This window comes from Hermetia illucens, chromosome 5 (assembly GCF_905115235.1).
Source record: "Hermetia illucens chromosome 5, iHerIll2.2.curated.20191125, whole genome shotgun sequence".
NCBI lineage: Eukaryota > Metazoa > Arthropoda > Insecta > Diptera > Stratiomyidae > Hermetia > Hermetia illucens.
The window spans coordinates 93,251,083-93,278,684 of record NC_051853.1 but is presented as its reverse complement, the minus strand read 5'-3'; the positions used below and the strand labels follow the sequence as shown (position 1 = coordinate 93,278,684).

General features: G+C 38.3%; 1 protein-coding gene across 1 annotated transcript; it reads right to left on the bottom strand.

Moving 5' to 3' along the window:
- Window positions 1–401: 401 nt before the first annotated feature.
- Window positions 402–22,783, bottom strand: LOC119658033 (circumsporozoite protein). Its single transcript, XM_038065265.1, has 3 exons — window positions 22,588–22,783; window positions 1,193–1,448; window positions 402–1,043 (listed from the first exon to the last, which is right to left on the bottom strand). Exons 1-3 carry the CDS (start codon window positions 22,600–22,602, stop codon window positions 589–591), a joined length of 726 nt encoding a protein of 241 aa, XP_037921193.1. The 5' UTR covers window positions 22,603–22,783; the 3' UTR covers window positions 402–588.
- Window positions 22,784–27,602: the final 4,819 nt, after the last annotated feature.

Genomic DNA, 27,602 nt, shown 5'->3' with positions numbered 1-27,602 from the left:
AATATTGTATATTCATCGATTACTTACTGGGGACAAATGTCCACTTAAACCTGAAGCGTCCAGATTTCAGTTTTCCGACTTGTTTACTTGGTAAACTTCGTGAATGAGTTATGTTACGGGAGCATGTTGTATTAAAAAACAAAAAAATAAACAATAAAAATATTCTGAAGTTAATATTCTACTCCCTCTAGAAATCTGCACGTTTCAGCTTGAGTATGTATGATGCGCAACTTTGTGGAGATGAGCCTATCTTAAAGGGTGGATTATTCTACTCCTGTGGTTGATAAATAGGAGAAGGGTTAAGGATATTGATATGCTGTCTCCAATTTGAATTTATTCAATGTTTTATCTTTGTATTCGGCTATCATCATGCAGAGTATTAGTAATTACAACACAACATCTCCTAGGATCCATTTTTATTCTTAAACAAAATTAATTTCGGAGTGACTACAAAAATATTCGATTTGCAAATCAATTATTTTAAAAATGACAGCAATAGCATTTGGTATATGTAAAAAAGATAAATTTTAGAAATTAACTTAACAGTACATCCTTAAGTAAGTATCTTCTTTTCATATTTGCTGCTACCTAACGTCCTGTGTATGATACACTGTACGATCCTGTGTAAATGTCAATATTGGAAAGGGCAGGGTGATGGTGGTTGTTCCATGCAGAGTTGGATTGGTGTTGTTGGTTCCAGTTATTCTGTGGTGGATTGTAGTGCTGCGGTTGTGGGTTGTATTGTGGCTGAGGTTGGTACTGAGGTTGGGGTTGGTACTGTGGTTGGGGTTTGTATTGAGGTTCAGGTTGGTATTGTGGTTGTGGTTGGTATTGGGGTTGTGACTGGTAGTTGTTTGAGTTTGGAATGTTGTTCAAACGGAAGTTACTGGCTGGTAGTGGTTTGCTGTTGTAGCGTGATTTACTATTATAATAGATGGCAGGGTCTTCCCGATATTGACCATCATCGATTTCTTCAGGGCCCAGGGGTACGGCATTCTTGTTGTTGTTGACTAAAGTTGGTGGTGGCACATTGATATCGTTACCTAAAATTAATAAATTGGAGAACACTCATTAAATCTCAAATCCATATATTTTTTGTTTTGTTTTGTTCCGGAATGTTCAATATCTCTAAACAACTTTCAAGCATCAAAACACCGATTGAATTACTGAGAAACACTTTTTTTGCACTTACCTTGCGGTTCAAAGCCACGTCTGCTGGCGCCGTATTCGACCTCCCTCACCTTTCCTTGATCATCCACATAGCCATATTTTCCGTAGACTTCACCGTTTGGATATTTAGTTTCAATCTTGAAACTGCCATCGGCAGCTTCGTAGCCATAACTGTAGGAACCATCATCATTATGCCTGTTAATCTGTTTCAGAATAGGGACGGGCGTTGTGTAGTCTCGTTGTGCACTCGCTAGTGCAACTAGCACGTTCAATGTCACCTAAAAGTAATAATTGCAGAAAGAATGCGTCATACACTCATTAAATAATGATAATGTCGGCATGTACTGTAAATCAGCAATAAAGTAAGAGAATGAAACCGGTACTGGCGTGGTCACTCTAGTGGGCTTCAAGTGCTCTGTTTTACAGCAATTTCAAGCGAACATACGCAAACTGATCAACCTTGAGGTTCGATACTTAAGAATCTATAACATATGCCAATTCATGTGTATAATATCTTGATAAGCCTGTTGGGCGATTTAGTGAACAGTTCAAGGCCGCCCTGAGTGACTTTTACTTTATCTTCCGGTTCAGTTTTCCTGAATGCTTCGCAGCGCCGGTGCATTGTGCGGAATTCTAATGAGTGACTGGAGATATCTGTTAGTCATGACAACAATTGTGCAAAATGCATTAGACGAGGTTACTGGATGATTAACGAAGAATCTCTAAAGCCTTTTTCCGAGCTAACTTAATATTCCTAAATCGCAAGGAATAGTGATTCATTTGATTAGCTACTAAAAGGTCCCCTTCCTGGCGTTTTCAATAAGAAAAGAAAAGTTAGCATAGTAATAACATCAATGAGCTTAGTTGTGTGTGGACAGTATCTATCCGGACAGAGGAAATATATCATTTCAATTCCGTTATAGTGGAATTACTCTTTTTTTTTCCTCGTTGACTTGATAGCATTCGCCTGTTTTCTAGAAAATTCCGCTGATCAGCGCATTTGCAAAACTTGCAATTTTGAAGGACATTCGGCTGATTGGTTCGACCTGAATACATACGTATTGATATTCATCATGCTAATAGTTCAAATTCTTATTGGAGACCGAATCAGTAGAATATTTTCCATTTTCCTTTAAATTAAATATGCCGCATAAGACTTTTTATAACGAAATTCTTTTTTCCCTGGCTAGATTGAATGACTTGATTTATTGCTTCAATGTCTAGCATTTTCTGAATGCTGATTTGTACGGAAAACCTCGATTTTGTACGTTCATGATATTCTTTTTAACTATTTCTACTTTTCGGTTTTAATTTTGGTTACAAATTGAAGTCATTCGCAATGACCTTATGGTGCCTGATACGAATCAAAAGTAATTTATATGAAAATATCAGCAGAAAATTTATTTTCTCTGGTTTTTCGACTAAATAACACCATAGATACTATCTACAAAAATAATGGAAATAAAAAGACCCCATTTCAACTCTTTCTACCAAGTTCAATTTAATTATATGGTGTGAACTTGTCGATTGATTTTCTTTTCATAGCTGCATTCTATTCAGTAATTTTGTTGGTCCATAATTTATCTAGTGCGATATAGGTTACATAATTCAATATAACCTTGAATGTTTATCCAAATTACTTCATCTGGTACTTGTTGATTTGCTTCTTTTCAGGTGTTTACTGTCCACACTTCATGTCCAATCGCTGCTGTTTCCGAACTGAGAAACCGACTTTTCAAAATTTGAGAATAAATCAAGGAAAATATTTCCTTTTTGACTACAGGGTTTTAGTTGATTTTCTACATGTGATATTTAGGGAACCTAGCTGTAGTTTTTTTTAAGGTTTTCTGTAAAACAAAACCTTACTAAAGTCAGTTTACTGTCTGCCTGTTCGTCTGTTCGTCACACGCAACGGTTGACACCAAAGGTGGTGAAAAGGTAGGAGTTACATTCATTTTTGTCGAATTTAAGGAGCGGTATGTGAATTTTTTTTTCACTAAATATATAGGGGTATCAAATGAAAGGTCTCGGTTGGTATTATTCTAGTTATTCGTTGCAAAGGTGGGGAGTGCGGGGGGTTGAAGGTGATCATTTATTTAACGGACCCATTCTCAGAAACTGTCTAACCGAAAAATCTGAAAAAAATTAGTAGACTGCCACTATATGGTGCCTAGGCTCAGAAATACCATACCCATATTTGTTCGAATAAAATTAAAAATAGTATATTACTATAATTTTTAACAATTGGCTCCAAACCCCCCCTTAAGTTCATCCTAGTACCACGTAATATAGGCTGTAACATAGAGCATGAGTATACCAAGTTTGTTGAGAATCGCACTATTGTGCAATTGCACTAGTCTGCTCCCTGTTCCGACTACGTTCAAGTCCAAGCTTCTCTGCGCAACAGAAATCAGGAGCGCAGAGATTTCTGTTTTTATTTGGTGTGTTCAGTGTTGATGCTGATTTTATCGTGTGGGTAATAAATTAGTCCGCTTAACGAAACAAACAATCGAAAATAATTCAAGAAAAGAAAGAATAACGAAGACACTTTCAGAAGAGCGCGAGCGATCCGTCGTCGTTTAAGGCTGGAGGCAGAAGAGAGTAATTCCTCTGCCGCCAACCAGCAGCACTTTTTTCACCGCGTGCTTCCCACTCCTGTGGCGAGCTCTAAACTAAGTGGTGAGCGCCGGTAGCGTCATCTAGCCGCGAATCCTGCTGCGCCACACTATTACTAACCAAGTTATAATAGGTCAAAGTTGCCGTTTCTTTACAAATTTAAGGCTAGGAATGTCAATATCACTCGAAAGTGGATACTCTCACATGATATATGCATATATTACGTGCTACATTCTGATAAGGTAAACGCACAATCAAATGTCCTTATATAAAAAATACACAGAACCTTTCGTATCTGAAACGTGCAGCTTCCGGTTTGTCGACTTATTTTAGTGAAATTCGAAATTTTCTTCATCAACTTTTCAAAAATGAAATGAACATTGGCACATAGTTCTATGATTTGCGAAGCATGGCCAGAAATGTTTATGCAATTTCAAAGAAATTAATCCTATGAAATTAATTATTATTGCGAAATTTCTTTAAATGATAGTGGAGGTAGCCAAAAAGATATTTACCATTCAACAGTTTATATTACATAAATGCTTGGATTTAATAAATGATCACGAATCCCTCTCGCAGCTTATTAAGGGAAAGTATTCTGGTCCAGTAAATCAAAATTGTGGATTGTGATGGCTGACTTATTCAAGCAAAACTCTAAACGAATTTTTGTGGGCGACGCCTACCATTAACTGAAGATTTCTCCCTCTTCTTCAGCACGTGTCCCGTTCAGAAGCAGGGCCGGCTTGTCATGTTAGACTTTATCTAGATAGTGTGGAGAGGTTGTGTTTGGAAGCCTCTCGACACTATCTAGCGTATTTAGGCATCATTATTTCAGTCGGCCTTCTGACTGTTTCTCGTTGATTTCGATGTTGAGGCTAAAATTGGAACCTAAGCTCTCATCAGAGCGAATTACAAATCACATTAACTCGAATATCGAAGACGTCTCTCTCACAACTTTTCGAAGATCGGTGCAATCCCACATTGATAGCGGATATCCTCATTTCGGATGAGATCTTGTCGTCTTACCCAACTGGTCCAACGGATAACCTTCGACTCCATTACCGCGAGATGCCGTTCATTATCTTTTATTATCAACCAATACTCGAAACTATAGAGGCCGACAAGACGCGTGACACTGCGGTAAATTTTGGGTTTGAGACCCTCTTTGATACGTCCCTTCCCTGTGAGTTGGGGCATGAAAACACACTCAAAGTTTTCCCCGCTTTTAAGAAGTGACTAATATGGATTGAAATTTGTGGGCTAGCAACCTGCAACTTTTAAAGATTTTACTGTCACTGAAATGAACGGATCGGGATTGACCTCACGCCGAAGACCTTTGGCTGTCGAAAAAGACTACGACTAGTTGTTGGAATGTGTGCACGCTCCTCGGGAACGGTAGCGATGTTTGTCAGAATGTTCGCTTTTTCCAGCTTGAGTGGGAATCCAAGCGATATAAACTAAACCTTCTGGGTCTAAGTGAAGTAAGATGAATAACCTTCTCCCACATGCGGCAATGCTCTTTTGTACTCTAGAAAGCCAAGTGGTAGCAGACGCGAATCTGGAATGCTTCAGTCGCATTATCTTGACCTGGGAGCCGGTTTCTAACAGACTTCTAACTACAAGATTCCGGTCCAAGTTAAGGAGCATCAGAATTCTATATTTTTTTGCAGTGATTTACTGAATCGTTTGTTAGAAAATAACAGTAATTTATCAAATCCTAGCAGATAAAAACACAATATACTGAGCAGTTACGTTAAATAAGTTAAAAAATAAATTCGGCTACTTGTATAATTCAATTAAAAGTTGGTGAATTATTCGAAAATACCATTTCGTTTCAGACGCTCACATTTCTGACCGAATATAATACTTCTTCGTGTAACGTCGGGATTTCGAGATCGCAGTGTACCTATGTCGGTATTTTTAACGTACCATAAAACGCCAGTAATCGTCCTTGGTATTTGGGATTTGGCTCTTTGCAGTAGTTCAAGGTTCAATGTTCATACTGAACCCCCGGAGCTAGATGTATTGTGTATGTCCATATGCACTTGCGGTTTTATATTGGGTTTACAAGTCTGATTTAGAATTCTCCAAATCAAATTCCAAATTTTCCATACAATTTAAAATTTTTCTAAACTGACCTTAGAATTTTTCATGTCAGTTGCAGAATTTTCCATTCCAATTCAGATATTTCCATTTCAAAATCAGAATTTTCCATTTCAAATTGAGAGTTCTTCAAGGTTTTATACCAACATTTTATCACCGGATAATGGTGAATTTTATGTAGTGAGAGAAATCTGAGCTGTCCACTACTTTTCTATCATTGTTTGTTTTCGTGGTCTGACACTCTGACACTCGAAAGAACTTTCGAAGTATTAAGAATTTTAAACAATGTAAGCGAGGAGTCGTCAGCCAACTGAACTGCAAAAGGATGAGAGAGAGATGAGAGAGGTCTGCATAGATCTAAACGATAAACACTTGCATTTAAATTTGTCTTCAAGCTTACATAACTTTATGATTTTCTGTTTATCTACTTATCAAAAAAGAAAAATTATGAACAAAATATTGGCAGTGGAGACCACTCTCGTAGAACTTCCATCGTTATTCAGTGATAAAATGTTAGTTTAAAACCTTACATTGAACATTGAAAAACTCTCAATTTGAAATGGAAGGATCTGATTTTAAAGTGGAAATATCTGAATTTGAAATGGAAACTTCTGAAGTTGACTTGGAAAAGTCTGAAGTCAGTTTGGAAAAATCGGAAATTGTTTGGGAAATTCAGAATTTGATTTAATAAATTCTGAACCAGATTTGAAAAACCTACATATTACCACCTTGCAGTCAAGTTTAAAATCACTGTTCTTATTATATGTAGAAGGCAGTATGTGTTCCTTCACTGGATCATCTTTTTTCGCCTTTTTCGTTTTTATGTATTTCCACCATGTCTGCCTTCTATCTAGATGGACCCCTAGGTAGGTAATTTCATTTGATTGTCGAATATATACTCCGTTTAGTTTCACTGCTAGACATGTACGCTTCTGCAATGTAAATCTAGTATGTTTACATTTGCTCTCACTAACCTTGATTTTCCAGCGAGCTAATCGCTTCCGAATGTTTTTTAGGTGTTCCGTTAGCTCACGATATAACGTAAGGGTTTTTGTGAGACCTCAGTATTTTAGTTTCGTCCGCGAAGGTGGAGAAGGGCAAGTGAGCATAGGTCAGTAGGTTTGGTCTGTATAGTAGCTTTAATGAAGAACTTTCAACTGTTATATAGGAGATCAGTATTTAATGAAAAAAAGAAGGCTACATCTTATTGATTTTACAAATGAGGCTTTGATATCGCACCTTATCAATCCGCGCAATATCCAGAAAAAGCGCGTAACATTAGTTTTTGCTTTCAAAAAATTTGGTTATTTCTGAGACAACGCGGTGCGTCAATTTTTGCATGCCTTCGTCTGAAACCGAATCGATAGGATGATATCATTCTATTTAGGTGGGCAACAACGTGGCAAGCAGAAGCTAATTTTGAGATTACCGGTGGAAGACTGATGGGTCTATACGACATCACGTTTGTCGTATTCTCGTTTAGGTTGACAAAATGGAATCAGCTCATCATCTTGTTGAGGATTCGGTTGAAATATGTTTCTATGGTGTTCCGCAAATGCAGTCGTGCCCAGGTCCCGTCGGACAATTGTATCGGGGATTTACGTTACATACGTCTTTTCAAAAGCTTCGTCACTTTTCAATAGAATAGAAGCTGCTTACTGAAATTGGTAGTTGGTTTGAGACCTTGAAGTTTATCGTGTTGAAATGTCCAATGTTTGAAGAGCGATTTGTTTGCCAGTCACATCTTAATCTCCTTTTCTCACTTAGCAGATGATCATTTAGTTTCAAAGCGGAGGTTTCCCCAATTGTACGTTCAGCCTGTGCCCCATACAGAAACGGGGGTCAGTTCATATTGATCGGCTGCGCCATAGGCCCAGTCTAAACAGGTGGCTTTCAAACACCATCTAGCGTATCAGACCATCGTTGTTTTAGTTTGCCTTTTGGCCGCTTCTAATTGACTTCAATGTTCAGACGAATCTTGACAAGTGATATTTCGAATGTTCGTAATTTTTCCACAATTTATGCAACTACATGTCGATCGCAGATATCCTTATTTCTGATGTGATCATAGCGTATTACGGCACTGGCCCAATGCAAGATTTTTGACTCCGTTACCGCGGGACGCCGTTCATTGTCGTTTATAGTTGATCAATACTCAACCATAAAGGGGGACAAAACGGACGAGATTGCGCTAAATTTTGGATTTGAAATGCTCTTTGATACTTTGATTGCAAAGAACTGCAGTTTTAGAACGTTTCTTCGTTTGATTGCGTGTGATGTGTGAAGTAATTTTATAACAGAGTTCACCATTGGTTAATAGAATTGATCCTCAAAATTTAAATTATTTGGTTTTTGGCAGCTATAACTATCATCATCAACGGCGCAACAACCGGTATCCGGTCTAGGCCTGCTTTAATAAAGAACTCCAGACATCCCGGTTTTGCGCCGAGGTCCAGCTATAACTATGCTAGATTGTTAAGAATAAGCCCAAAGATTCAAATACTTAGGACGGTGTTGCAAAAGATGAAACTTTCCTGGAAATAGCCGATTTGTTTTGCTAGAGCCCATGTGCCACAATGACAAAATTATAAAGTTGGATGCCAAAAAATAGAAATGGAAATTCGAAAATTTGGAAATTCGATTAGAAGAATTATAAATTCGAGAGGAAAAATGATGAATTTGATTCCGAAGACTACGGGTTTTTGTTAGAAAAATTGCAAACAGAAAAAGGCTAAGAAATGAAAGAATCGGTGTCTAGTAAGAGAACTTAATAATATACACAGAGACCAAGTAAATAGAAAGTGTACACATCTAAAGAAGGAGACTTGCTGAGGTTCTACAGGCGACTACTATTTCACTAGATTACCTTCACTGCACTGAACTTTTATATTCTAGAAAGTTTTGCCGTTTTTTTCTTCTGGGTGATATAGGTGAATACGTTTGCGCACGGAGTGTTGCACTGGCGCAAGTGTACACCGTCGGATTACCAACTAAACACCTGCCTGTTAAGTTGGAACCAGCCTGGGAACGTTTGACTATTCTGCTATTACTTCAGAGCTAGACGTCTAATCAGGCTTCTGGAAACTTCAAGCCAGAGAATTTCTTTCACCAACGAGAAAAAAGAGGAAGGAGGCAATTGTTAGTTGAAAGAACTCCTTGCGATTGTTGAGAACGTTATCTGTAGAGCTGTCCTATTTTTGTATAAAACTCTTAATGAATCCCATCCTACCTTTCGCAATAGAAAGTAGCTTTTTCTTTCATTGCAGAACACACTGTCAAGGGTAAGACTGAAAACATCCATACCCACTTAGAAACTGGGTTAAAAACTAGCCAGTCACTGACTTATTTTGCTAGCTGAGTTGCCACCCATTCAGTGTATGTTGCCATTCTTCACCAGCACAAACCTCCCATGAATCCACTTCTCCACGCTAGTACATGTCCTTGGCAAGGAGCGCGACGGGAAGGCGTTAACGATACACCCCCTTGCAAAGGCCTTTACCCCGAAATTCTACGCAGTACAGTAGAACCGACTGTGTTACCCCCATAGGAAGAGGTCTCCTACTAGATGTAAGGGCGCCTGCCCCGTTACATATTTCGAAGCACGCGTCCAAGAGCTCCTAGTTTCGAAAAAAATAGTAATAAACGCTTTTCTCTCAAAAAGATTTTTCTTTTATGCTCCGGGTGGCTCAGAGAAAAATCTTGGTAACAAAGAAGCTTCGTATGGCGATAGAAGATCAATTGGAAACTCTGAATCGCACGCTTTTGGAGTATTTGTTCTATTTCCCGAGGCAAAAGCAATTCCCAAAGTAGAACCGATAACTGCAAGTCTCATGAAATGAACAGGTAACCTCTGAATCGTCCCTTTAAAAACAATAAGAATGAGGACTGGTTCAAATATATCGTCCGCCAGAACAAGTGACATAAGTGCAAGGGAGAGAGTTGATGGATTTGGCAAACCTTTCAACATTGTTTAGTTTCAAAGAAAAAAGACACAATTCTGAAAGCGGAGTTGTTGATGGGCATGTTCGTGAACATTAAAGGGTCTTTGATTGTGCGTCTTACCAACAATGAAAAGTCTGCTAATTCACGCTCAAGCTTATGTGAATGACGAGCCCTTACAGCCTGTAGACTATGCAGACGGATCTTTGCTTTAAAATGGGAATGTGGTACATGTGGATATATCCTGCCATCATTAAGCTGAAGTTCGCTTATATATCCATAGTGTGGTAGACTAAGGTGTGACAAAAGAGTTTTCACTGCAAACTAGCCGAACTGTAAGACATAGAGTCTGTTTGGTTATTATCCTTACCATGAGAACAACATCTGTCATATCTCTAGATGCATTACTCAAATTGCAGCCCAATATTCAAAGCTGGAACGAACTAGAAGAATGCGTGGCAGGATATATTGAAGTCTTCTATACCCATGGCTCAAATAAAGTTTAGGGTTTTGGAGCAGAAGTCTACTCTTCTAATAAAAATGAGAAAAATGGGCTTTTCCATTTGAGAGTATACAACGGCCTTTCGGGGTGAAGTGTTTCCAATTCTAAGGGTAGCAATCTGCATGACTGAGGGTGGTTAAAAGTCGTTTGATCACATCGTTCAGGAATATACAAACCGATTGAACTGTATTTCTAAATATTGGGTTGGGGAAAAAGAAATGTTGTATTTTGTCAATAGATGGCGACACTTAAACATATCTTGTGTTGTACTTATCGCATCGGGTCATTCTATACGGCGATTTGAAGACGACAATATGTGCTACAAGTGCCTCTTTGACAGTGTTGCGATCGTACGTTTCAGTCTCAAGTTATAGCGCGTCAAAGATAGAGTCCACCTAGGAAGAAATTCGTCATATTTTACATTTTTACTACCTGAGAGGTAAAAATGCAACGAAGGCGACCGAAAAAATTTGTGAAGTAACGATTCGCATAGCACAGGGTTGGTTCGATTAATTTCATTCTGGTGTAGTGGATGTCGAAGATACACCCCGTACTGGTAGGCCAATCGTCGTAGAAACCAATAAAATCGTCGAAATCATCCAAGTAGACCGGCATGTGAGCATTTGCTCGATTGGCCAGGAACCGGGTATAGACCATAAAATCATCTGGAAGCAAAGTGGATCACGTACGAAAACCTCAAGTGAAAAAGATCGTGATCAAAGCACGGCGAACCGGCCCAAACGACCGCCAAGCCCGGATTGACGGCCAGGAAGGTTTTGCTGAGTGTTTGGTGGGATTGGAAGGGAATCATCCACTATGAGCTGCTCAACTATGGCTAGACCCGCAATTCGGTTCTCTACTGTGAGCAACTCGACCGTTGGAAGCAGGTGATTGACCAGTAGCGGCCAGGACTGGTCAATCGTGCACAGAAGAAGTGGATTCCACGAAACATTTTCTATATGATTCTTTTTAAGAGTGTGGCAGTGGGTAACCGGCGAACGTTTTCATCGGGGTTGACGTAGAGTTCCCTCTCCTGTTCACACCGCCTCCATCCACTCCGAGCATTGAAAACACAACTTTTAACGAAGTTACTTGATTTGATTGCGGTTAACTTAAACTTACTGCACCGGACATCTTTTTAACCCTTCCTCGTTCCTTTCTCTAATTTATTTTAAAAGTTCACGAAAATTCATACAGTTTAATTTTTGGTTTCTGGAAAATTTACACATAGGTATATAAAAATCGTAATAGATCCCATAGCAAACGTCAATACATATTATATAAAGAAGTTTGTAGCCCTAAATTCCGGAAACGATTCGCTCCATTTAGGGCAGTTTGTCCATCATACACCACTTTTACCTATTCTAGTTGATCTCCTATCTCAAATTGAACTAAAACCTTTTTTCAATTCTCGCTCCTTGAGCGAAATCATTTGAACGGTATTAGCATCGATAAATTCGTGCTTCGTTGCGGCGAACGATATAAACCTGAGAAATGGCACGTTATTTGTTTAACACTGTGATTTCCGAGCAACTAGGAATACCAAAAAATCTCTTGGCCCAAATATTCTACACTATATCTGGATACAATTGATGCCAAAAAAAAAACGGATCCGACACAGAGAGTCATCCTTGAGAAGGTAAATGAAGAGCGATAAATGTATTCAAGTCGGGAAACCTCTAGCTGGACGCCACAGATGTGAAAGGTTTTGTGTATTTCTTAAATATTAACTTTGAGTGGATATTTGTCCCATAGCACGTAATATATATACATATATCGTATGCCTGGTTAGAATATTCACTTTCGCGGGCTACTGACATTCAAACTCATAGAATTTCCAGTGAGGCGAGAAATTTAACCTATAATAACATCTTTAGTAATAACTTGGTGGAGTTATGCTTTATACTATAGCCTAGATCACCGTATTTTATGATTTAAGGATGACCACAAGGGGGTTTTGCAGCCTAAAAGTAAACGTAACATTATTATTAACTCTATTGAAACAGATATCGATATCGACAGTGGGACTTTCGTTTTCGTTTTCAGATTTTTTGGTTGAGTTGGTTCTGAGAATGGGTCCGAGAATGAAACGACTAATTTCCAGCCCCACTTTACTCCTTTGTGCAATAAATATCTGAACTGGGCCAATCGAGACCTTTCTTTTGATACCTCACATGACTATATTCGGTGAAGACCTCCTTAAGCGTGTAAGGAGTGCTACTTAGATTCTCCTCAGAACAATGTAACTCACTGTATACGTAGACGTTAACAGTTCCCACCAAATATTGTGCCAATTGGTTAACTGTTTCTGAGAAAAATACATGTGACAGATAGTCTGTAAACCGACTTTAAGAAGGTTTTGTTTTTAATGAAAGGGAAGTGTTGCATAAGGTTGAGAATCTTCGTGGATCTTTTATTCCTTGATCACTACCTATGAATCCTCAAGTTTTGTCTCCATATGCGGTTGAGTCTTCTTTTTTCGTTAAATTTTAACCTTACGTCCTTTTCCGAAACTCCCATAATTCATGGACTTCTACATTCACTACATTTACTATGGATGGTCATCCCACCGATTTCCAAACTATTAGTCATTAACTGCAGAGATAATGATACCAACATTTTTGTGTTTAAGTGAACGGTTATAAGCTTTTTGTTGGCCTTTAAATACAAGGTCTCTGCATGCAGGATATTTTTTTACTGTCAGTCTTTTTTGTCAATTACTCGCCAGAAACCAGAGGGGACCTGATATTGTCATAGACGATAAATACTAAAGTGTCCCCCCCCCCGAAATTTGCTCCATTTTATTTTTGTCTTTCTGCTTAATTTCAATGAGGAACCGAATTCCTAATTCGATTAGCATTACAAATGCTCGTACATAAACCAACTGTGCTTTGTTCAGAGGTATGTTATTATAAATATTAACACCACAGTATAAAATCCAGTTTAATTACTCTGAAATATATCACAAAAACAAGTACATAATCAGTGTCACCATTCTTCTACATGTGTGAGTATATTTCTTCGGTGCAAGAAAACAACTGAAGGTCATTAGAAATGAGAGCTTGATATTTCTTGGTTTTATTATATTATTCATTCTTGGTGATCTTGGAAACATTCTTGATAGATATCTGCTTATACGGATATATGTATGACATATCTAATGGCCATCAAGTGCAAAATATGTTTGAATATTACAAACCGCATTCCTAGGAAAATCTTGAGAGTCTCTTGTTCGGAATTTTCAATTAATTGACTTTCATAAAAGCTAGAAGAGAAGTATGAATTGGGTAGTTGCTATTTGAGGTATTTATTGTGGGTATAAATTTACATGCGCCAAAGATTGGCATTATAAGTTCTATTATGTTACCAATTCATATTATTTACTATCCACTAAATGTCATATAAGCTGGCATAAGGTCCTCGAAAAGTCGTGCAGTTTTAAACTGCTATATTTTAACTTTTGATACAGTTTTTATACTACAACTATAGTACAATGAAATTATCAGCGGTTTTTTGGAGGTATTGCCGATAATTTCTTAGATACTGCTAGGCAAAACTAAATCTAATTTCACTGGCGATTTAATACAGCCCCATGGGCATACTCTTTAGGTGCTGTTTGCGAATTCTTGTCAAACGTCCATTAAATGACTCACACTTATAAAAATATAATTATATATATAATTTCTATAAGATATACATAACATATATATATATATATATGAATAAGAATTATGTAAGTGAACCACTAGTTAAACAAGGAAAATATAATTTTTGAATAAGATTCTTACGCGGGGAATTCGGAGGAAGTTATCTCAACTTATAGATTTTATGTGTTCCAATTCGTTGCAAGTAAATGGAATATCTTCTTAGATAGTCCCCTTAGATACTAAATTGTAAGTTTTGTTTGCGCAGTTTTGCACATGTTTTAAGCTCAGTAGAAAGCCTACAAGGTCTTTAATTAGTCAGTGAAAAGATAAGAGTAGGAAGTACCAAAGTATCACAATGAAAATTTTATTCCTGTTTTCTTTTTTCAAAATATGTTTTTCGCGTTGTCCAATATAACTTAAAAACTAATTAAACTATTGACTTGGAAATATGCACAGATATTCTTTATCGTATTGCGTTTGCATATACTTAAAAGCCCGTTTTAAAATAAAATGTTGTTATTAACAATTTATTTATAAACAAGTCGGAATACCGGAAGCTCGCACTTCGGGTATAAAGGTTTTGTGTTCATCTTATGTAAGAAATTTCAACGCACATTTCTCTATCCGTATATAGCTACAAATCCAACATAATCCTTTATATTTTTCCAAACTACGAGACATACGTACACATTACGCTCACCCTAAACAAACAAACTGCCTATTTCCGAATACTGTACACATATATGCACGTATATAAATTGATCGTACCCATATTTCCGATTTACTTCTTATATTTATCTGAATTAGGTACTACCCGCAAAGTTCATTAGCACGCATATACTATATACCTACATACACACATGTCTGGTTGGAGTAATTGATATTAATATACAAATGATTAAAAAACTAAAACAAAATAATTCTTTGCGACCCCATCCATAACAACTCATTTCGTTGTGGTATTGACGAAATGATATGTGATGATGACGTCAGGCGGGTTGTAGAGTGCACGAAATTCACAAAACATGGTAAAGTTTTACCCCCTATAACCTTGTTAGTAATAATTGGATTTTCTTCAAACTTGACCAAACTGTGTACTATGTTCTTCACTATATGCATGCTAAATTTTGTACTTCTGCAATGAACATAAGGGAGGGTGCCGGGTAAATTTCTAAAATGTGGAAATATACTATTATTAACTTTATTTGTGCAGATATCGGAACCGGATATATTTTGAGGCCTAGATTTCGTAGAGATGCATCACTGTGATTTTTTTCAGATTTTTCGGTTGGATAGGTTCTGAGAACGAGACCTGTTACACTTTTTGGGGGTCATATTTTGAGCCCTCACTCCCCTATGTTTCACCCAAGATCAAATATTGAACCAGTTTCGAAAAATACTAATTGAGACCTTTCATTTGATACCCCAGATGGCTACATTCTGTGAAAAAAAATTTTGCACCCTCCTTTCACATGTATGAGAAGCCCCCCCTTACACTTAACACAAAATGGCGTTAGTTGCTGCATGTAAAGGGAACGGCAGATTACATACTCCTACCAATTTTCGTGACGATCGGTCCAGCCGTTTCCGAATAAATCGGCTGTGACAGACAGACAGACAGACAGACAGACAGACAGACAGACGGACAGACAGACATCGAATCGATTCTAATAAGGTTTTGTTTCACACAAAACCTTAAAAAGTAAGTATAGTTTTTTCCTTGTGTTTTAATTTTCATTTTTTGAGTGTTTTGTTTTGCTAAAAATAGGTACATTCGAAGCGAAATAATATATTTTAATGAAGCACTTTTGATTGATTGATGACAGTTGCCTATAAGGGGCTGGGCATTCCATAGCTCGAATCAAAGAAACCAAGTTTGAGCATTTCAAATGGTTAAGACTTGCTTTTTCTATTCGCTAATGATAGGGAAATTCCTGAAAGCAAAACCGAATCAAATATGTATAGAGGAAGATCCTCCAAACCGCAGGTTTTCCAATATTTTGCAAAATATTAAGGATGATCATTGCATTGAAAGGAATTGTACATTAACGTTGATCTTCAAACGTAAAAATTCAATTTTTCTAAGTGTAATCTCACGGTGTTGGTAGCAATTAACTTCTTTGAAATAATTAAAACTTGTTTCTTCTATCCGCTATTTATATAATATTTCTTAAGCCTCCAAACACATATATTTCGGGAACCACAGTAATAAATAGCTATGTACAAATCAAACAGTTTGTCACTCAAATATACTTTCGCAAGAAATACTCAAAAACTTTCATATTTGAAGCATCAAGTTTCTGGTTTTCGATTTGTTTCCGCATATTCTCAAATCATCATCAAATCATCGTCTATTGTATCGTTAATATATTCTAACCACCAGAGAAATGTGGATCTTTTATCCAGGAGTAGAATTCAGGGTATAGCTAATCTTCAACCAGCTCGATAACCGCCTCAACAATGTATACGCCTCTACACCCCGGGTTTGACACGTACGAGGGGTCTCCAGTAATAGGAGATAGTTTCAGTTATCATGAAGCTGGAATAGTTGCTTGTGCTTATTGATGAGCAGCGGATGGAAGGACGGAAGGAACTTCAGATTCTTATTGCTACTATGAGTGCCGGCGAGCGTGATGCTCTTAAGCTGCAATTACCCCTGCTTTGTAAAAGAAGACAGCAGAGTCGGGCTAAAGACAAACACTAATAAAACCAGTTTCATCAGAGATATTTTAGAAAGAATACATCACACTTTGAAAAAGGCGCCTGTCGGTTATACCACCATGAAGGCTAGGAAGGAACTAGTGAATCGTCCTGGAAACAGATAGGGCAAAATATTGGAGCAGGAGTGTAAGCTTCTAGCAAGTGCAGGCCCCCGGAATATAAGTTTCTAAGAAGTTCTGGCTGGCAGTTCCCACCAGCAATGATGGCAGATATTTTCTGACGAACTTAGCCGCATTTATCGGTAGATGGTAACGATTTGAAATTTAGTTTCTCCATGAAAGTTGACATCACAGAAGGCACAAATTATCGACATTGGTAAAACAAATTCGACGGACTGTCCACAACCATTGCGTGCACTTTAATAGGTATTCTTTTCTATGTAAACTAAGTAGATAATTTGAAGTATTTCAGTTGGTTTTCAAAGCCACAGCAGTTGCCTTTGACCAATTATTACTATTCTGTAGAAGGGTAATGACAAGATAGGAAATGTTAGCATGTTTGGAAAGGACGGGACGGAGCGGGCAATGATATAAAGAATTAGCAAAATTTGTTGGGGTCCCGACTCGAACATTGTAGAGTAAAACTATCTCCAACAGATTTTTTAAGGGTGATTGAGATGAAACATTGACTTTTTAAAAGAAAAGGATGAACTAGAAACAATATCGAAAATCAAGTACTTCATTGATCTTTTATTTGTAACTGAATGTAAAATTGAAAGCAAAAGTAATTTGAAAGAGAAATGGTTAGCATTCAGATTGAGAAAGCAGTGATCCAATTTAATGATAAATTCATCCCGAAGAAAAACGGGCAAAAATATTTATGGGATTTGTAAACAATTTCGAAATAGCGTATACAATTTTGTAGTATTCAGCAATCGCTGAAAAGCTTTAACCATATATATGTACGTCGCTGTTGGATACTACTAAGAGTTTTAGGAGGTTACATCTGGTTAGGTGCGCTGAAAACCAACATTTCGCGAACAATTGGATGTCTTCTTCAGTAGAAGGTTTTATTCTGAAAAACGGATCAAATTCATTTCAATTAAAATTGAAAACTTTTGCTAATAACGGACGGGGTAATCTCCCACCTGTTTCCAATTAAAGAAATTGGCTAACAACCACACCTCAGAACCAAGAATGACTTTCGCACTAGTTTTCATTACATGTTGTTTAAGGATAGGTATTTTATGCGTTCTTTCGTTAATAATTCAACCATAAATTGGCCAAGTCCCGTTTGAGTAACAAGGAGAGAAAAGTCACTTTAGCACTTACATAACACTTATATATCTCGGGGGAAAGATGAAGTAAATTTCACTCGGACTAATAGTAGTGACTATGAAGGCGGGAAGTTGATGCCTCGCTGAGGTAGTGACTCCCGTCCGAGGGTTTATAATTCACTGCTTGTCCTAAAAGTCTACTAAAAGAATAGAATATTCGAGATTGGGCTAGCGACTTACGAATCTCGCACCTTATTATGCTTTGGAAGCGGCTGTCATGTCTCGGAAACGGACTGATTTTACTTTCATGAACGGTTTATTATTGGATTCTCAAAGTTGAGCAAGTTCCTCCACGATGGCGTTGAGTGTAGTTCCGTCAACTGCCATGAAAATTTCAGCGATACAGGCTGGATATTCAAGGGTTAAGCGGGGTAAGATGGTAGGTTACTAGCCAACACTCCTTTTGCGGCATTTTTTGTTTGCTCTGACAAGGCGTCAGACAAAATATTGACTGCGAGATTCCAATTCAGAATCACGACCATCTCAACAGTGTAATGCCTCGTATGGAAATTTCTGATGCAGAAGAGAAGGAGGCTTTCTACGAGCAAGTCAACAAGCAAGAGGCTTTCCAAAGGAGCCGAGATGAGTGAGACCATAGTACTAAGGTGCCTCGATATAACTTTTCATGGATATGTAATGGAAAAAATGTTGGCTTGGTGACCCTAATAAGAATGACTGGAGGCTTTTGGGATTTTGTGGTTTCCATCATCTCGATGTTGGTCACGCACCGTTCGAAAGCAAATACTCCCACAAGGTCGAATTATATCTACTAATATCAGACGTGAGCGTAATCTTCAATAATTCATCATTTGCCTCCGCTTACATAATGCGTCACGGTCCTCTTTTACATCAAAAGTCCTTTTTTGTCCGGTGCAAGTAAAGTTGTTGACCACACAATTGGCAAACTTTAAAAAGATTATCTTTCGATTACCTAGTCAAGAACGCTATCGATTGATTCCTCATCCGCAATAATGAGCAGCTGATAAGGTGGGAGGAATACTTTCCCACAATTCTCAACTGGATGTCGTCCAGTCATTTAAGTGAAGGCTAATCACCGTAACATGTGGATACGTACTGCTCTCCCAAACAAACGTGGAACTATCTCTACCAAAAATGCACTGAACTAAGGTAAGACCGCCTCCTGCAATCTTTTAGAGCTGCTACTTCTACTCATTCGTATATGACGGTGATCTGAAGTATATCAAAGGGAGTAGAAGAAACCATATTTGCGGATAATCGTTGACATTTCGAAGAACATCATCATGTCTTGAGAACAAATACTGGAATTATAATTGTCTGTCTTCTGTCTATAATAACTAAAATCATGCCATCACGCATTAAAGATTACTTAGGAAGCTTTATGGTCAGAAAGCAGCTTGGCTTCTGCTGTCGATCTCCCCATACTGACCACATTAACACCCTTGGGATCAAATTTGAGAATGTTTTCGACAGCATAAACAAGGGTTTGTCACTTTATACAGGAGGGGTACTCCAGAGAAGTTAGCACTTATTGTAAAAGCGACACATGATGGCACAAAGTGTCGCATGCTGCCTCGAATTAAAACTTGCATTTTATCAATGATACTTTTCTTTTGCTGCTGCTGCTCGATGAGGGTGTCATGGAATTCGGTCAAATGGGTTTGGTTTTGGGAAAGGAGGAGACTAAAGATAAACGTTAAAAAATCAATTTGATAATACATAGAACTCTTCCTATTTACATTAATGAGTAAAAGATCGAAGACGTCTGAGAAATCGTATATGTAGGTAGCATCGATTTTGCAGGCTGCATCAATGAGCTTGTTGTCGCATTTGAATTTGAATTAACAGAATGAATATGAAAGTAGTATATGGTAAGTGATCACCTCAAAAGCGGCGAATTTTCATCAACTCATGTCAGAGTTGTTTCATCTGACCTAGGACAATAATAATAGAGAAACTTCTTCTTCATATGAGCAAACTGCTTATTGACGTATGGAGGAAAAGGCAGAAGTGGTAGTGGATGTGTCGAGTGTTGAGGGCGGTCAGCAACTCCGCTGCGGGTTAAGCTATGGAACGGAATGGAACCCACTATTTCTGAAGGCCCGCTCTAGAGTCACGCGGTGCACAACGACGAAAAAGGAAGAAGCTTCTCGGAAAGCTGAAGTAGATTACTGGGAACCGGCAAAGGTGGCGCGTAAACGTTGTTGACTTACTATGGCCTATACAGGGATTTATGGGCATGTCATCCAATGTCCAGCGCCCCTCTACATTGCTTTATGTAGATGTAGATGAGGTTTTCATAGCGCCTTATAGTAAAGCTTATCTCGAGCAACGTGTTCTAAAAATTGGAAGATCGTCTCATAAAACACGATCTCAGATTGAATTTGAATAAAACAGAATTTTTGACGACCGATCCTCATGAAATAGACGATGACAGTGTCCTGCCTTGAACTGAGCGATTTAAATACCTCAGATAAATAATAAATGCTATTAGCCAATGGTGGGTTACGAAATTGCTTCACTAATTAACGCAACTGGATGAAATGGCGTTCCACTACTGATATTCCTGGTGATAACGTATCAATAAACATCTCAATATCTAAAAGTTACCATAGTGTCGTTCCCTACTGTCGGTGTTTATAGTTCTGAGTGATGGCCAAATATAAAAGACAATGAACGTTGCCCTGCGGTAACGGAGTCCAAGATGATGCAGTAGACCAGTGACGTAATATGCCATGATCACGTCAGAATCAGAAATCCGAAAAATTGCGAGTGAGGCATCTTGGATGGCATGGTCACGTAATTCGGGCTAAGGAAAAATTACTTACCAAAATTGATCTGAACATCGAGGACAATGGGAAACATGATCTGAATGCCTTGCAACTGCATCTAGATCAGGCCTTTGACATAACAAAAATGCGAAGCGGATCAAAATGACCCGACCCTGGTTCTGAACGGGACAAACTGACGAGACTGAAGAAGAAGGTTATTATGTACATTAGGAATTTATTACACATAAAGTCATATATGGTTTCTTAACGAAAACAAAAAGTTAAAAAGAAAGACAGAAAAAAAATTTGCTAAAACTTCGAAGTGCGGTCATTGTAAACAAAATGGTTTTGTTGCGACGCAACGTTTTATTTGAATTCAGACGGTTTAGCTTTCTGTGTAAACTACACCGGGGAAAACTTCTAATATTTTCAGGAACTCCAAACTATTGTGATGGAAATAGACGGATAAATTGTTCAATATGCTAATTGAGTAATTGTACGTGATGCGCTAATAACTATATTTTTACTAAACTTTTATTGATTTTTTGCGGAAACCAATTCGAAATGTATCAATTTAAAAGTTACAATTAATAATGGCAATTTTCGTCAATACGACACTTTCAGAACAACTTTCGTTCACTCTTGACTTCTAAAGTTCAATTGTAATATTTGTAACATATCACATTTTAAGCATTGTTTTGACGTTAAACAGACATGCATGATATCCTTACATATTTTACTTAAACTTTGATTTTTTAATGTCGCTTCGTACGTGTCGCACTAGACATATAAATCAGTATGGCGAACGTAAATTCACTAACGTCAAGGAGTTATGATTCATTAATTCCTAGTTTATATTCCGTTATCCGTCCTCCCACTCTGAATATCACCACAAGTCCAACCTTTAAGAATTATTAGTTTGTACCATATTACGCAATGAAGGCAGTTAGTAACAATTTAGAAGGCTCCCAAGCCAGCTCTTTCGCTTTTGGCAGTATTTCCACTTTTCTATCTCTTGTACTGAAACCTATAGATCGTTGCGATTTCACCAGTTCCTATTTGCGGAAACATGTTGTATATGGATACTTGTTCACTGTAAAGCACCATTAGTGGATTATTTTCGTGACTCCTACGCCCCTTCGAATGTAAGTTAGGCCGATATTCGCGAATCAAAGTTGGATTTAATAGATACTACCTAAGGCAATATTTTAAGATCAGAATCATTATTGTCTTCATCCGTGCGATACCTGCTTCAAGTTCCTAAATGCCATATCGCTATCTGATGTGTATTAATGCTAGATATTTTTTATTTCGATTTCTGATGGAGCGTATCAAATGAATTGGTAATATACGGGCACGAAGAATACTTATTACGAAGACAGCAATAAATCACATTTGGAAATGGGCCAATGCATCCATTTCCTAAAAGCCCTGATCGGATTGAAAATAGTTTAGGTTTCACTAGTATCTTCATAAAGTGTTCTGCAACTTGCGCAACTAAATTAACGAAAAATTAAGTTTGGCAAATTGTTCTGAATATTATTACAGAATATATTCACGAAAAAATGCATTAGAATCGATATTATCCAAAGAATTATTTCAAAACTATTGAGGTACTTTTCACGGATTTTTGCATTTAGCGATTTTCCTTGGTTTCTTTACATATTGACATAATATATTTTTTTTAAAAATGCGACATTAAAATTTCATCTTCTTCAAACACTAATAGCAACACGAGCACTGGACAGGTGTGTATATTTTATGATAAGCGAATCATAAATTGTAGTTCGCTCTCGATTTCCTTTGGTGATGAACATAGAAACACTTAAACTATTGATCACCGATAGTCACTTGATATCTTACCAAAATTAGCCGCATTTTGCTGCTATCACTTCGACCTAGGTATTTGTTGCTGAAATTTCAGTCACCTTCTCTTTTTCCGCAAAAAATTGATTAATTATCGTAAATTTTTAAACTCTGACACTACGAAGCACACAAATCTAGCGAAAGATTTAAGTACTTACACTTGTCGAGACTTTGTTTACTAAACAGTTTCATGGAGAACAAGTACGTCTTATATATATCAGCTTTCCGATACTGGGCAGGGTCGCAATTGCACCAGCACCGCGCTTACTACATAGGCACGTATAATCCAACTTGGTTTTCATTGGTACTGGAAGTACACTACAAACATGTGATTATTTTCACCTGTAGCTATTTGACTTCGAGGTTGTCTCGGAGAAGTCTTCATTGGGAAATGTAGCGTGCAAAAGGAAAATTGCTTCGAAGAAATTACGAAATTAAGAAATTGAGCTTGCTATGTTATTCGATAAAAAGAGCCTTGACTGTACGATGAGGAGAGGAGTTAATCAAGAATTTCGCGACTTCATTCAGACTGCATGTCTTAAAAAGAATGGAAGATGATTGGATTTCCGAATATTCAAAATTCTTTAAATTTATTATCTGTATTCTTGAAAATGATGATAAAGGAGTGGCAAAACACCTTGCTCACCGCTTTTGGTAACTAAAATATGGGATTCGTCTACCAATCCAAAGCGAAGCTACGACACGGTCACCTGCAGTGAAGGTAGAAAAGCCTACTGTCCCAACGGATCAAGCCACTAGTAGTGACAAAGAGAGTGCCAACATGGAGGGCAAGAGTTCGGCGGTCAAAATGGACAGATGTCGCTGAGTTCAGGATCGGAAAGGGCCACCAGAAAAGATGGTAAGGTCCGAGTTCCTTCTGTCGAGAAAAAATAATCACGATACCCCCAGCAAAACACAATTCATCTCAAGGAGAGGACAGACACCATCGGCAACAAAGAGGTAGAGGAAGACAGGCTACTCAAGGAATTCGACCTTCCGCTACGACAGTTCAGCTCTCTAACCGCAACTCGTAGACCTTATTAAAGATAATCGATACTACTTGAAGACAGTCGAAGAACAGCCTCTTAGTGTATATAACGCGGTGCCTTCAGCCACTAGAGGGAGAACAAACAATTACTATAAGAAGATACGGAGAAAAGACTGTGCATCTGTCGCCAAGTACGCAGCAAGAAGAATTCCGCGAAAACCAAAAGGCCCAACAAGGTTGAAAATTTTCGAAAATTCAACAACAACCACGTAAGCTGAATAGTGACAGCTGTGGCTCAACTCTAGCAAAGTCGAAGTCAACTACAACGCGAGAATGGGCAAACCATAGTCTTATCAAGCCAAGGAGGTCTTTCGCAAAAGTTCTTTGAAAAATTCGCAACAACGTCAAACCAGATGACACTTAGATAAACGTCACTATATATACTTGTTGGATTTGGATGGAAGACTGACAAGAAGAGTACATTCTGCGAGACAGTCCAGGACATCCTAGGCACAAAAGCAGTTATTGAAAAAATTAAAAGATTTTACTCAGAAGCGCGGAACCTCAAGGTGAGAATTACATCTGTCAAAACTAATAACTGTCCCTACCCTGAGAAGACTGGAAGCAGAATATCATTCGCAGGACAAGACAAAGTACAGTTTCAAGCCTGCTTTAAGTGCGGCCTACGCGCATATAGCAAGAGTTTGCAAAGGGCAAGTCAGATGCACTTTACGTTACAAGTGTTACGAGCCCGCGCACAGGGAGGAGATTTGTAAGTTGGAAAAATGCTGTATTCTGTCAATACCATTATAGACGCGATCTTCTTCAAGCAGATTTGCAAAAACCTAAACATGGCTGCAGTTGGAATGTTTACGATTTGTTGGCTGTTGTCCAATGTTGGTGGTCCCTTATCTAGTAGGCGTCGTTCGCTGGTAAGTACGATTAAGTTCATCCTTCTTTACGGTTCCGAAGTATAGGCTGACTCCCTCAGTAAAGAGATGCATCACAAGCACCTAACGCAAGTACAATGGCGAGGAACTGTGCGTATCTAGTAGTAATGGTGATAGAAGGAGCTATTCCGATCGCTCGTCGTGCTGCTGAGCAAAAGTTTTATATAAGATAATGAAGCCATTGCTAGTAAAGAGAGCCCGGCCCATGCCAGCAATCGTGTGGTAGGGAATTAAGGGGCAGATGGACCGTGCATCTCATCAAAGACGTGTGGCCGTGGTGCAATCGAAAACATGGCGAGGTTGACCATTACCTACCTGGACACCATAGTTGAGACTATGCTGCAGGACGAGGATACGTGGAACAGAGGGATATGGATAGGAGAAATACCAGAGTAGCTCAGACTCAATTAACCACGGAGCGTGCTTTCACAGTGAATGGACCCGAACTGAGGTCATGTGACATATGTTTCCGCGTTAGTGTCCTAGATGGGTATTTTAGTCGGTAGTTTCTCTAATACAGGAGGCCGGCAATTTGTGCGTAAATCCAATTCATTTATCTACCCTCAAAAAAACTCATAGCATTCTGGAGTTGTACCAAGGTCAATCATTGTGATGTTCCAAGCAGCTTTCTGACACCCTGAAATATGCCATCACTTGATCTTGAAAACGTTCCCTTAAAGTTTATATGGCCTACTCACTGCAGCTTATTTAGCCGGATTTGATTGTTGATTGTTGATTGTTACCTAAGTAGCGAAATAGGAGGATAACAATTATGCTTAACCCTTACGTCGCCTGCTTGATCTGGAGCAATTATTCATCTCAGATTGTTCTTAATAGTCTCAATATAGTCAGCATATGTCCTCCTCCTTCGCCTAGGAAATAGCTTTTTCGACCGATGGAGTTCGTAGTAAGCGCCTTCAGATAGCTCTATTTTTTACAATTGCTGCTTGACCCAGTATGCGGCATTTGTCGTTTCATTATTAATAAACAATCATTATCGCAACAACTTTTCCTACTTTTTTTTACGAATGAGGGCAAATATGTTTGATTGATCATATTCACATTTGCATCATATGCAAGGAGGTATCATCGTTTATTTTGGCACCGACTTCTTCTTTCTAGGTATTAGGGAGGACTTTTGTTCTAACGAGAATTCACTTGCCAAGAATGGTCTGAACATCGAAGTCGCAGGTAAACGTCCAAAAGGCAGGCCGAAACAACGGTGGCTTGATACGCTGGGGGGGGGGGGGGGGGGCGGGATCTTAAAAGCCTCGAGATTGCACCCAGGTCAGGCATTCGATAGAGGCGAAACCGATCACGACGAGCCGACCCCACTTGTAAACGGGACAAAGGCTGAAGAAAAAGAAGAAAGAAGGAGATTGTTACTCGGTTCACTCAACAGGATAGTGATCCGAATCTACATATATTGGCCCCCTACCAAATCAATTTCGTTGAATATGATTCCGTCTGAAGATGTGTGAATCTCGGTAGATGTAAACCAGTTACATATAGTGACCATTTTGAGTGGCGCTGCTAGTTGCATAATCCGCAGTCACTTGTCATTGGGACTTTTATGCAAAGCTAAGACTTCTCGCCTGAATATGGGATCGTCCCTACTTGGCAGGTGAAATATCCAAATACGGTTTCGATATCATACTTAGGACCGGCTTCGAGGGTTTGTACCACTATCTTGTAGAAGGGATCCTTTTATCCTTTTCGGAATCTGCAATTTCCTCAGTAGGGGTCTGAACATTAATGAGCCTTATGTTTCGAAATTTACCTCGAAAAAGCAAAACGCATTCAGCATTCGTTTATTTTTTTAAAGCCGATAACAGTCGATTTCACTTTCTGGCTGGAAGGAAGCCCACTAGTACAACACCGTGACATAACTCGGATTATATTCTGTACACCATGCACACGTTCCAACTGGGCAAACTGGAAATTTGGGAAATTGTTTATCCTTTGTCTTTACCAAGTTCATTGTTATTGTATTCAATCCTTTTGATACTTCATGACTAAGATGATATCGCACGCCATGGATTATTAAAGGGATTTTGAGGTTGCAGTTAGCTTTTGCCACCAGTGAAATTAAATATCATCTTTTATATACAATTTTTCAATTTTTTTTATGGTGGCGGTTTTCAGATTGTGAAGCGTGTAGCTTGCGTTGTCCCCTGAGATATTTCGTCTGTTCGATGATTTTCAAGGTGGTCCTTTCCCTTAGCCCTTACCTTTAAATAACCGATAGGCAAGTCTTCCGTCGTCTATACACCCTACATGGCTCGCCCGCTAGAACTTTCCTATCTTAATGTGGATAGTGTTTTCTGGTCATAAATGTGCAAAACGGGGTGTACGAGCGAGTATAGGCGTATCAAAAATATCGATAAGATTGTCAAAAATTACTCACCTGAAAAAAAAACTGGAAAAAGACACGGTAAAACATGCTATCTAAACCCAATGTCTGTTATTTCAGATAAAAAGTTTTTTGAAACTAGCGTATCCATAGAAGCAAATATGAAATGAACTCTACATGGGGACTTAGGCCTTATGTGGTAATGTGGATGGATATCTGCTACTACTCACTGATGCATCCGTAGTGTGTTGGGTTAAGAAGGGACAGAAGCGATTTCACTGTCTGGTTATTACTACTCAATTTACAGTCCTTGGATATGCTATCATATATTTGTGGCGCGGCAGGATTCGCAGCATTCGAAATTTATTTCGAATGTTGCGAGTGCGAGCAATATAGATGGCGCGGATCTATCCACTTTGCGTAGCACGCCAAGGGAGTGGAAGATCGCAGTAATTATGTTTTTCAGACATGTCACTGATTTTTAATATTAAGTTTGGAATTGAAAAAAAAGAACACTGAAGTCTTTTTGATTTGGAAAATAGAATTGGAGTTGAGTTCGCTGATTAGAATTAGGACTAATAATATGTAAAACCATTAATATTAAATGTTCGCTTAAATATTTTAATAAAAATATAAGTAATGTTAATTACTTAATATTCAGAGCAACGCAATTAAAGTATAGACTAGTCCATCCATATTGCGAGAGGTACATAAATCCAGT